The 12,500-nt window shown below is 46.0% G+C and overlaps 3 protein-coding genes across 3 annotated transcripts in view; all 3 read right to left on the bottom strand.

The window, feature by feature from the left end:
• Nucleotides 1-2,073, bottom strand: part of her8a (hairy-related 8a) — a gene marked incomplete at both ends in the record, with an annotated part of 2,223 nt that extends 150 nt beyond the window's left edge. The window contains 4 exons of the mRNA XM_084451599.1: nucleotides 1-425; nucleotides 1,038-1,116; nucleotides 1,287-1,382; nucleotides 2,011-2,073. The exon at nucleotides 1-425 is cut by the window's left edge and continues 150 nt beyond it. Of these exons, the coding sequence (XP_084307725.1) occupies nucleotides 1-425; nucleotides 1,038-1,116; nucleotides 1,287-1,382; nucleotides 2,011-2,073 (663 nt within the window). The remainder of the gene's footprint in view (nucleotides 426-1,037; nucleotides 1,117-1,286; nucleotides 1,383-2,010) is intronic.
• A 6,087-nt stretch (nucleotides 2,074-8,160) lies between these two features.
• On the bottom strand, nucleotides 8,161-9,132 carry LOC311319964 (lysophosphatidic acid receptor 6; the record flags this gene model as incomplete). Its single annotated transcript, XM_084451598.1, has 1 exon — nucleotides 8,161-9,132. One exon carries the CDS (start codon nucleotides 9,130-9,132, stop codon nucleotides 8,161-8,163), a length of 972 nt encoding a protein of 323 aa, XP_084307724.1.
• Nucleotides 9,133-9,964: 832 nt separating this feature from the next.
• Nucleotides 9,965-12,500, bottom strand: part of tm4sf21b (transmembrane 4 L six family member 21b) — a gene marked incomplete at both ends in the record, with an annotated part of 4,675 nt that continues 2,139 nt past the window's right edge. Inside the window, one exon of the mRNA XM_084451597.1 lies at nucleotides 9,965-10,021. Coding sequence (XP_084307723.1) covers nucleotides 9,965-10,021 — 57 coding nt within the window. The remainder of the gene's footprint in view (nucleotides 10,022-12,500) is intronic.

The following is a 12,500-nucleotide window of genomic DNA, read 5'->3' as shown; positions in this document are numbered from 1 at the left end:
CCTCCCGTCCGTCACCAGCACCCCCGGGGCGGCGCCGCGGGGCGGGGGGCTAGCGGGCGGAGCCGAAGGCGAGGAGGGGTGCGGCGGGGGGGGCTGGAGGAGCAAGCGGCGGGGCCTGAAGGAGGCTCTGGAGGGAGAGAGGGAGAGGAGGGGGGAGTGCGGAGGTGAGACCGGACCGGAACCCGAGAGGGGGCTCCCTACACCGCCGGCGGTGTTGGCGGCGACGTTGGGACTCCCGGCGTCGGCGCCGACGTGGGGCAGGGACTTGAGCAGGTGGTTGAGGAGACGCGCCCCCAGCGGCTTGTCCATGCCCGGGCAGGTCAGCAGCAGGTTGTGGACCTCGTGCATGCACTGGATGTAGCCGCTGCTGTAGCGCTGCCGGGACTCGAACCCGGGGCCGACGCGGCCGGGGCCCGCCGGGCTGCCTGGAGGGAGGTGACCACAGGGGGCGCCAGTGAGCAAGGATCAGGTACACGATCGATAGCGACTGAGCCAACCATTTAATGGATTTAAACCAATTGAAATCGAACTGTCAGTGTATTTAAAAGAACCATTCAGAGTAAGTTCTCTTGACCACATAACCGTAGATAGATAGATAGATAGATAGATAGATAGATAGATAGATAGATAGATAGATAGATAGATAGATAGATAGATAGATAGATAGATAGATAGATAGATAGATAGATAGATAGATAGACTAGAGAGTAGCTGAGGGAACAATAATTGATGTATAAACATTCAGAGCAGACATGACTAAAGTGAAAAGTACTATACGTTTAGCAAAGGTGACATGAGGTTTCAAAATCCTTCCTTCTCTGTCATGGCCTATCAATCATGTGACTGATGGGACCCAATAGGAGCTCTTTGATATGCAGAGAGAAGAGCCCCTATTGGGCGACGCATTAATCAGCCAGTGACATTGCATGATAATTCCGCCCATCAAGGGGGTTCTAGAACTCAGTGGGCCCCATTGAGGAAATTCAGAGGCGTTCCATTCGAACATCACAATGTGGTGGAGCTCTGCTGTTGCCTACCTGGTCCATGACCCTTCTGTAGGCCCTCCATGTGTTGGACCGTGATCTCCAGCACATCTGCCTTCTCCAGCTTCGATTGCTGCGACAGATAGGGACAGACGGTTGAGTTTCTGTGTGTGTATGTGTGTGTGTGTGTGAGAGAGAGAGAGAGCGAGAGCGAGAGCGAGAGAGAGAGAGAGAGAGACAGAGAGAGAATGGGGTGTGTGTGTATGTGTGTATGTGCGTGTGTGAATGAGAGTGTGTACTCACATCCAAGTTGTAGGCGTCCACCATGATCCCCTTCAGTTGCTCCAGGCTGCAGTTGATGCGCTCCCGCCTCCTCTTCTCAATCAGAGGCTTCCGCAGCTGTCAATCAAATAAACAGTCCAATTAAAAACATGTATCCAATATGACTTACAATAAAGTAGGCTACATTGTCTAGAGTAAGTGAACCTACTGTAGACTACATCCCAGTCACGGTCAGTAAATCCTTCAGTGACAGCAATTGACAATAGTCACAGTGCTAGAACAAGAGTTAAAATTAAAAATACCACCCCCCCCCCCTCCTCCCCCACACACACACACACACACACACGAACACACACAAAACCCACCTTATTGTAATGCATATCATCGTCTTATGATGGTGATAAGTAACCTGTCTCACGAGGCTTGACCTAATAAGTGCAGTCTGGAAACGAAGGCCTATGGTTTTTGGCGCCCCCTACCTGTTGTTGCAAAGTTTGCAAGCGCATACAACTTTCTGCAAGTTTTGTCTGGACATTCAGCTTTTTATGTGTGTTTTGTGCATCCTGTTCTCTTTCTAGATCAGTGCAGAATTGATTAATGATCATGCAAAATCTACCCTGCAAAAACACAATCATCAAAAGCATGACATTTGAATCAGGTAGCCTACTGTGTCTTTCATTAGGCTCCTTCATGCATTTTGTTATATTTGCAAAATGATGCCTAATGCATTAACCACGATGCTTACTTTTCGTTCCTCTTTGGCGTTGAAGTTTTTGTCGGGTCCGTTGCCCATGTTCGAGGCAGTCATCCTTGCAGCAGCTGAGGGCACGAACCTCACCGACCGACCGGCACTTTCCGTAGCTCGTGTGTGACCTTTTCCCTCCACGCAACTCGGTTCACGCAACTCTTTTAGCAAATAGCAACGTTCTAATTCCGGATGGAATACGAACGTGTTGACAAACGGAGGTAAGTTAGCCGTCTTGCAGGAATGGGGGTAAAGCACTGTTTGTTGGTCTAATGCCTTTCACCCCAACTGATCGATATCCCCCGGCACCTCCACCCACCTGCATTAGCATGACAATGCGTGGGTGCCCTATCCCCCGCACTTTCCCACAGCCCCGCGGTGGGCACGTTTCACGGCGCAGGGTCCGATTCTTCCCGCTGATGTCAGGCTTCAGAATGGCGAGGGGAGGGGGGCGACCTGTTGAGCGCATTATAATGGCCACCTCCATGGTTGGACTCGTACGGAGACTGGAGTTCGAGACGGGGAGATCGATGCGCAAAGCTGGAGTTGGATTGTTGGTGGATGTAGCCTGCTGGGGTTTGCTGTAAAGGATCGATATAGGCTAATCATAATCCCCATCATCATCATCACAGCTATGCCTAGAAGGATTATTGAGTCATGTCCAAGTGGCTAATACATTTTTTTTAATCATGACCATAACTTTGCCAGAACATAATGACATGATCATCAGTAGGCTAGTTATTGATGTGGAAATTAATCATTCGTCGAGAGAAAGATGGGCCTAACAGGCAACCTGTGAGGAGCTATGAGTCTCCTCCAAGACTCGGCAATAAACTAACCCCACCCCCTTCAGACTTTCTTAAATGAACACAAAAGAAACGTTGAACGGGGGGAAATAAGTCGCACAACAATGGCTAAAGAGATCCCCAAACCTTTTCTTTTCACGCCTCGCAATGGGGGGATCCTTGCGGCATTATCTCCGTCTCTGCCACCCCCCTTTCCAGCGCTTAGCCGACCCCTCCTCCTCCTCCTCGCCATCTTATTGCCCCTATATTCTCTATCCTCTGGACGGACACACTTCAGTGAAGCGCGTCGAGATCTCTTTCTCTCCACTCTTGTCTGCAAGTAATGGGCCCTAGTGTGTAGAACAATAGCCTAGGAGCTAAAGCTTTAATGGGTTTCTTAAGAACCTCAAATCCGAATTCGTTTTTTTCGCACCTGCAGCCATCGATGTTGGTGGGAGGTGCGGCCTTAGATCAGCTATAGGGGGGGTGGCAGGATTAATCCAACCATTAATTAATTGTATGCAAATCAACAATGAACCATGGGGCGATTTCGTATGGGACAACAATATTGATTAGACAGGTGTGTGCCGACCTTGCGACGTAGGCTGTTATTGGTGCCCCATATGAAAGCATTGGTTTTGACGTGTACGTCTGTGTTGTTAGCCGACTATGCTGTTTGTTATTCGAGGTGACTTATTCGCCTTTGCCCAGCGGTGGAACGGAAAGCTGTTACATTGCAATAACAGAAATAAGGTCAGGAACCCCCCCACCGCCCCCCCCACCCGACTCTTCCCTTTAGAGATGCAAATTCACAACACGTACGCACACACACGCAAACGCACACACAGACATGAGACAACTGCATGTTACATTTAAATCCTATCTTGGGGAAAATAACACATACACACACATGCACACACAAGTGCACGCACACACACGCCACACACACACACACGCCACAAACACACACACACACAGGACTGAATTCAAGGGGAAATCTTATCATGCCATGGTCTGACACTCTTATCTCACAGGAAGAGAAGTGTGATGTTTAGGTTAGCTCTTTCCTTGGAGTTAGAATAAACCCCAGACCAACTATTTGCACCAGTCAGATAATCTGGAGAAGATGAGAGAATTGATATTTCTAATGTTTATTTTATTACTAACTTCCTATATAATTATGCTCTTCCTATTTTTAATCAATGTGTGATTAGAAACAGATTGTGATTACTGTCTGTCTTTGGTGTGGAGTACCGGTCTGTGATTGAAGAACTTGCTCTTCAAGGAGAGCCTACAGCTCTATGTATGTAGGTCAGTCAGAAGTGATCTGGAACTCGTAGGGCTTTGTAACTGTCACAAGGCTTTTGTAGTTGTTGCCGTGCCATTTACAGAAAGTCCTACAGCAGGTTACCCAGCGGTTAACTGCGTGTTTTTTGTTTTTTTTACTGTTAGCAAAGAGATGCTCTTGTGGTCATGTTTTCTCACATCTGCAGATTATGCTTTCACACATACATGCACGCGTGTGCACACACATACACACATCATAGCATAGATGCCTGCCACTACTTTTTCACAGCTGCATTGACACCAGATGATAGATCTAGCACATGTATCATATTCATGTATTAAATGGTAATTTAATATGTATTAAATTGTGGTAGAGCACTACCACTACCACCACTACTGCTGCTGCTACTACTACTACTACTACTACTACTACTACCACTACTACTACTACTACTACTACTACTACTACTACTACTACCACTACTGCTACTACTACTACTACTATTACTACTACTACTACTTCTACTACTACTACTACTACTACTACTACTACTACTACTACTACTACTACTACTACTACTACTACTACTAATACTACTACTACTACTACTACTACTAGTTCTACTACTACTACTACTACTACTACTACTACTACTACTACTACTACTACTACTACTACTACTACTACTAGTTCTACTACTACTACTACTACTACTACTACTACTACTACTACTACTACTACTAGTTCTACTACTACTACTACTACTACTACTACTACTACTACTACTACTACTACTATTACTACTACTACTACTACTACTACTATATGAGCACTAGATCACCAGGAGGCCAGTGCTGAGATATTTTTGGGATGGGCATGTCAGAACATTTTTGGTGCTTTTCTGTCCCCTAATTGTATCCAGAATATACACCCCTATTTATGACTGTTATAATATACACCTCTATTTACCTCCACCAGGGCGAGAGGTAATGCTTTTGGTGGCATGTGTTTGACGTTTGTTTGTTTGTTTGTTTGTGTGATTGTTTGTTTATCGGTTTTTCAGCAGGATTACACAAAAACTACCTGACCAATTTTCATGAAAGTCGGTGGAGGAGTGGAGGATGGGCCAATTTAGAACCCATTAGATTTTGGAGGGGATCCGAATCACAGGGCAGATCCATGAATTAAAACAAAACGAATCCCTGTGGGGGCGCTAGAGACACTGGGTTTGGACTGGGTGTGTAGGGGGAGAGCCCAGAGCCCCGAGCCCCGAGCCCGCGCCCCGAGCCACAAAATGCATTCATGGGCACCAGTTCTCGTAACTGTTATGAATACACCCCTGGGACTAGTCTCTCATAGACAGGCCTATCTCTACATTTTGTTTATGCTGTGGAGAAAGGTCTGGTTGGACCCATTACCATTCAGGATTAGGGGGGAAAAACGCAATATTTCTTGAAATCAAAATCAAATTTAAAATATTATTGGCATGGCAGACGAAAAACCTATGTTACCAAAGTAGTAGCCTACAGAAAATTAATAACATTGACAAATAATAAGATCACAATCTCAATCTCTCTCTCAGTCTTCGGCACCACACTGGGTTGTTGTTGTTTCACGTAGCCTGGATTGGTCGACCACATTAATCGGGCGCCACTGATTGGACAGTTATAAAGGAATAACGCATCTTAGTCCCCAAACCTACATGCGTTGAGTCAGACTCCAGAATGTGGTGAGGGGTGGTGGAGATGTTCTGTTACCACTGTAGGTGTCACAAGCTGCACTGTGCTGCTCGGCAGTATCACTTCCACCCTCACTTCCACCCTCACTGGTTTCGATGACGGGAACTTTCCAACTCACGTGACCGCCTCACATAAACGCAGCTTTAGCCAGTTGTGCCACTGAAAAGCAAGGGATTCAATGGTATGGGTGGGCGGTATTTATATATAACCAATTCAACTCAGTTGCTCAAGCAACAGAACATTACATAAAATAAACTTTTATAGAAATTCACTGTGTGGATCCAGTAGAAACTGACTAGTATTTTTTTTTTAAAGAAAAAAGCATATGTTTCCATATTATTCACAAAGAATAAAAAAAAAAAAATTTTAAACTGCTCACAAAGAGCTAGACATAGAGCTTGTGAGCTAATACAGTTGACATTGACCTACAGTATGTAGCAAGTCGTAAGGAAGTCAAGGCTGTTTGAAATAGGAGTCCTGTTGAATTATACCCAACATTTCCCGTTCTTTTATCGTCCTGTCTAACTTTAAACCAAAGGAGCCAACAAATTGCTTTTTTCCATCTGTTGCTAAAAGTGCAACCTATTGACATTTCTTGTGCTGCAAACTGCTGTATGAGCTCAGTCAATATATAGTCTGCCATTGCAGACTATATATTATAGGCTAATATAGGCTATTACTATAGTAAGTACTACGGTGCACCAAATGCAGTCAGCACCATTGACTAGTCACAGGCTTGCTTGTTCTCAGTATTGATGTCATACAATAAGAACTAGGCCTATTGCATTGATCAGATAAGTACATATATCTATGTACAGACAAGTAGTACAGACAAGAATCCCTCAAGCTACAGAATATTAGCTAGTTAAGTCACAAGTTTAACATTTACAATATTCAGAATTGTAGGGTGACTAGGACACGCTAAAAAAAACATCAACAACAACAATACTATAGAAATGACAAGAAGACTTATTCTTAAAATATATCAACCATTGCAACGTGTCCCTGTTTGAGTGGACAACTCATTTCCCTCCAAGCTGATGCCACTTATAGTGAAAGGGGAGCGGCCCACAATGCACCACTTCCACACATTAGACACTGCAAGCAACCCTCTCTCCTTTTGTCGCTCCAGATAAGCTAATGTTTACACTGTATATACTGTACCCAGAGAGTCCATGTCCAGTCGTCAATCTAAAAATCTATTGTGGGTTTCAACAATGCATGCCCTGTATTTGGGGGAAATTATAGAGATCAAAGATGTGCCGGGGTGTGCTAAACCTCAACGTGTCCCAAACCACTTGAGGGCTGCAGTCTGTTGGTTCTGCATTTAAACGAAATCTCTTCAGCAACCGTTTATGGCCTTGTTTGAGACACTTTGTTAGGAAGCCAGACCAGAGCGGCAATGAAGTAGGAGGCAGACGAGAGAAACTTGTTTCAATATAATAAAAAGGGAGTTTATTCACCAAAAAGTGGCACTGGCAGGGTAAACAAAGACGTACAGATATAGGCTAGCTGTAAGCAGCAATGTGGGGGCCAAGCAGGAAGTCATAGGAGAGCCATAGACTCTCAAGGCAGAAGAAAGAATAATGAGAAAAGGTGAATAAAGGAAATAAACAGTCAAATTGGCTCAACTGAACAAAAATACTCAAACCAATGTCACTTAACGCCACATCACGTGCACACAACTACACACCGATGTTCAAAAGCAGCGCAACTTAACATTCTGTAATGTGCACACATCTACCCATAGCTTACCTTCCTACCTCACCCAACAGCCAAACAGCCCTGCTTAAAAAGCCCCTCAATCAATTACTAAACCAGTCATTCTAGGCTATACCACCCCTGCAGGTAAAACCCCTGCCTCTCCTAACCACAGATAAGCGATAGTTATTAATTCCTAATCTTCTCTCATACCACAATTCACATAGCTGACGATACATGTAATATACATTTGGAACCATACAACAAATAACAATCAACATACAGTGAATAACTTAACCCCCCCCCCCCCCCACACACACACACACACACACACATACTTGGTCTCACAAAAGTCACTCGTGATGTCACCCAGTCTATAAATACAGGAAGTGTTTGGGTGCTTCCTCCTTTTGCCTCTGGGCCATGTGGGAAGTATGCCGAGTAACAAAGAGAATAATAATTAACAGCGGTCAAATTGGTAAGTAATGTGTCACAACCACTGATAGTACATTGGAGACAAGCGGTGTGTTCTCACCCGCTTTTTCTCACACGCTTTATAAAAGTCCACGCGTGAACAGACACCGATTGGCCCGTTTAAACGACCACAAGGCACCGATTGGGCCCTTGTGACCGGTCTCTAGGTGCTGAATGGCCCTCTTGTCCTGGTGCTGCCCTCTGTAGAGCTGTGGCTGTTGAGGGGTAGCATCCTCCTGAGGTTGTTCAGGTCCACCTTCTCCCTGAACGTCTCTGTGGTGAAGTAGTACGCGAGCGGGTCCAGCATGGCGTTCAGACACGCCAACATCAGACTATAACGGTAGGCGGCCAGCAGGGGGCAGGGCATTGTTTCCCTGTAAACGAAGAGGAGGGTCAGGGTGGCGTGGTACGGCAGGAAGCAGACGAGGAAGATCACCAGGTTGGTCGCGACCATCCTCTGGATCTTCCTGCTGTCGACAAGGTCGGTCTGGGCCACGGTGCTCCGGGCGATGGCGCGCACCAGCGCCCAGGACGAGGCCAGCATCACCGCCAACGGGACGCCGAAGCCCACCGTCAGCGTGGAGGCCACCGCCAACGGCTGCGTGGCGTAGACCGGGACGCTGCCGAAGCACTCCGTCTGGCGCTCGCCAGGGCGCGTCCCCTTCTTCTTGAAGATGTAGAAGGGGAGGCTGGCGCCGACGGTGACCAGCCACACCCCCAGGCACACCCACGGCGCCTTCTTCCTCGCCGAGCGGACACTCGACGACATGGGTAAGGTCACCGCCAGGCAGCGGTCGAAACACATGCAGGTGAGTAGGAAGATGCTGCCGTACATGTTGGCTAGCAGGGCCAGGCCCATCCCGTCACACAGGCCTTGGGGCAGCTCACTGAGCCCCAGGTGGTAGTGGACCCTCACGGGCAGCGTCAGCACCAGGAGGAGGTCAGCCAGCGCCAGGTTGGTCATGTAGACGGTGGTGGGCGAGCGCGACCTGGCGGCGCCGAAGAAGACGACCAGGGCCACGAGGTTGAGGGCGAGGCCGACGGCGAAGACCGTGGCGTAGACGGCGACGAAGACGAGGTCGGCGGCGGTGCCGCTGCCCTCGGTGGCGTTCTGGCACGTGGCGTTTGCGGACATGGCGGGCCTGGAGAGAGGGAGGAGAGAAAGTGAGAGATGGGATGTAAAGAGAGAGAGAATGAGGAAGTGAGCAGCTAAAATGATGGCTTCTTACCAACCAGACATGTACACTAATATTGTAAGTGTTACCTGTTTGTCCTACTTGTTGCTTGTTGCTTTGTTTGGTGTTGTCTTTAGAGTCATTCTGTTTTTAATCTCTGTATTGGCTAATGCAATTTAATGTATGAATCCTATGTTGTTTTTTACAGGTTGCCTTTTAAACATCTGGCGAGGGACAGCAGACGGAAATTAGCCATTGGGGCTAAATCTGGCTCATTTATAGTTTTACTATTGATTAATGTGCAGTGTCCCTGTTTAAATAAATAAACTTCAAACTTCAGATGGAGATATGGAAGTGGAGAAATGAGGTTTACCTTCAATTGTATGAAGATCTAAAACACCACCTATGAAGCTAAGCCAGAGATAGCTTCCTGTGACTGCCTCACCACAGGGAGACCAGGGTCGTGAACTCAAAAGAGATACTGAAGGCCCGTCACTATAAATGAGGACAACCTCAGTGTCTTTCGAGCTTAAATAAAGGTTTGAAATGAAATGCCCCACACGCACACACAAAACAAAACACTGAAAAAGCTTCTCTCTGACCCCCTCCTCGACCTTGTGGGAAGAGTACAACTACTGTGTTTCGTATAGCGACGACAAGAGGAGACCGTCTGGTTTAATCCCCTTGGCTTTAGCTCGGTGACCTATCTGAAGCGAGCAGAGCTGGATTCATCACAACGCATCACAGCTTCCCCTTGGTTACTGTGGCACGTCGCCGTGCAGGTGGGCGGGGTCAGGAGTGGGTGAGGGGTGGGTCTAAAGCTCGCCTGCTGACCAGCTGAGCCAGTACCTCGAGGATACACAGATCCAAAACCATCTGTGTCACACACAAAAATACTACTACTACCGTGGTGTCTGCAGCACAAGCGTTACTGTTGGTGTGCGGCCAGTGCTTCACCCGGGATGGCTGGGGCTCAGTAGAGCGTGTCGTCCAATGACCGTAGGGTCGGTAGTTCGAATCCCGCCTCCCCATGTCGAAGTGTCACTGGATCCCAAATTGCTCCCAATGAATGTGTGAATGGGTGTGAGTGAATGAGAGGCCATTGTAGAGTGCTTTGGATAAAAGCGCTATATAAGTGCAGTACATTTACCATCCATTTACACCAGGGAAGTACACCGGGTACACCACTCAACCCTCTTCATAACCTCTTTGATACGTCATAACCTCTTTGAGATCTCTTAGGAAAGATATGAGTCGGTTAATGACTTCCTACTATAGCCTACATCAGAAAGCAGAAGGAAACAAACACGTATTGCAGTATTCTACAGAAACAGTTGAGAAAAGCACATTGCCTAACATATTGCCAAATTTGATTCATCTGCTAAAAATTTGCATTTACTTGTGTAGAGCTGAGTCAAGAATCGTGATTTACAGATCAGAGATCTAAACACAGATGATTCATATATATCGCATAGTTTGTATTCATGTCGAGTGATTGTGAAGATTCAAACAAATGATTCATGGAGAAAAAATAGCTACACTGCGTCAATCGTAGTAAAATCTGTAAGGTTTAAGTAAAAAACCAGGTGCTCTTCAAGGATATGGCAGTTTTGAATGATCCTGAGGCACTTCTGATGTAGATTAAAAGTCCTTTATTAACTCACAGACCAACGCAATTCGACTCAAACCGAGTCTTCATCGGGGTAATACTAAATGATTCATGGATTCAGTGGAGATTTGAATGATGATGGATCTGAGTGAAGCTCACCTGTCTGATGTTGCAGAAAGGTATATGACCAGGAACGTCCTGAAGGTGAAGATGCTTGAAGATGATGAAGCACACAGCAGTGACCCCTCGCATCCCTTTTTACCAGTCTCTTTTTCTGACTATCCGTCGAGGCCTATCTGGTAGGTTACTCTGTCCGTCCGTCTGTCTCTCTCAGACCTACAGACTTTCTGCTGTCTGTATTTGAATTTGTGTCAGTTACTTTCTGCTGTCTGTTTGCCTGCACCCCAGTGCTTCTGTCTGCAGAGACTTGTCAGGAAATACCAGCCTGTAATTGAGGAGTGAGTGGGTCTCTCTCTCTCTCTCTCTCTCTCTCTCTCTCTCTCTCGCACACACACACACACACACTCTCTCTTACTTCTCACTTCTCATGCGTTTCCTCTGACCTCTGAATGTGATGTACTTTTCTCTCCCTCCATCTGAAAACACACATCTCATCTTATCTCTTCCTAGCCTCATCCTTGTTGACACACACTTGCTCACGCTTGTTACGGTATGATTGGTGAACTCACATGTCTATGTCAGGCTAATTGACACATTTTATGTTCTGTGTTTGATGGCTATAGGGATCCTTTCAATGCAACTTGATCATGCTCACTCACGCACGCACGCACACACACACACACACACAGACACACACACACACACAGCCACACGTTTCCTGTTACAAAGGGGCAGTGAAGAGAAATATAGTCCTCGAGTTTGCCAGAAACACAACTTTTACGTGACTGGAAAGTGAAGAGGTAGTAGGCACGTTGGTTTTGGCAGCCTGGTCAATCAGGTGACTTTGACCACTATCAAAGAACAAATTATAAACATCAGAAGTTTATTTATTTTTTTATTAATTTAGAAAAATATCCGAACAGGCCTACATGTCATAGGCATACATTGCACCAGCTAAAACAACGCCAGATTCTTCAGGTGACGTCAGCTTTAAATATCCTAACAGAACCGTAATGATTATAGACCTCGTGGCGCAACGGTAGCGCGTCTGACTCCAGATCAGAAGGTTGCGTGTTCAAATCACGTCGGGGTCAGTTGTTTTTCTTTACAAACGAATATAATTTTAACAACATCGCCTAACGTATTGACAACACATGAAAAAAGTGCGAATTGACTATGAAAATTCTGTTTTCCCATTTCTTTATTAAAAAAAACATACATTTGCAAAGAAGAGATCTGAGAGAACATATATAAACATAATTTACAAATGCAAAAAATAGCCTAAATAGCCTGCAGGCTATTTACGATTACTATCAATGTGCTTACAATAGCCTACTACCTAATATGAAGTCTATTATAAATACTTCAGCCTATAGACTTTTGATAAGTCAACAATTTCTCAAAATTCTAACCATTCATTCCTCTTGAAAAAGGAGCGACATGGGATGGGGTTGGGTTGTGGTCAGCTCTTTGCGGTCTTCAAGCGGTCATGGTCCAGGGCGGGCCAAGGACTGGCTTACTGTAATGATAAGAAAGAATCAAGGAGTTAGAAAAAAAAAAAACTCTCACCCACTTCCTCTCCCTCCCTTGTCTGTCCCT

The sequence above is a fragment of the Borostomias antarcticus genome (assembly GCF_949987555.1).
Source record: "Borostomias antarcticus genome assembly, chromosome: 17".
Taxonomy (NCBI): domain Eukaryota; kingdom Metazoa; phylum Chordata; class Actinopteri; order Stomiiformes; family Stomiidae; genus Borostomias; species Borostomias antarcticus.
The sequence above is the reverse complement of the archived record's forward strand: the minus strand, read 5'-3'. Positions and strand labels throughout refer to the sequence as shown.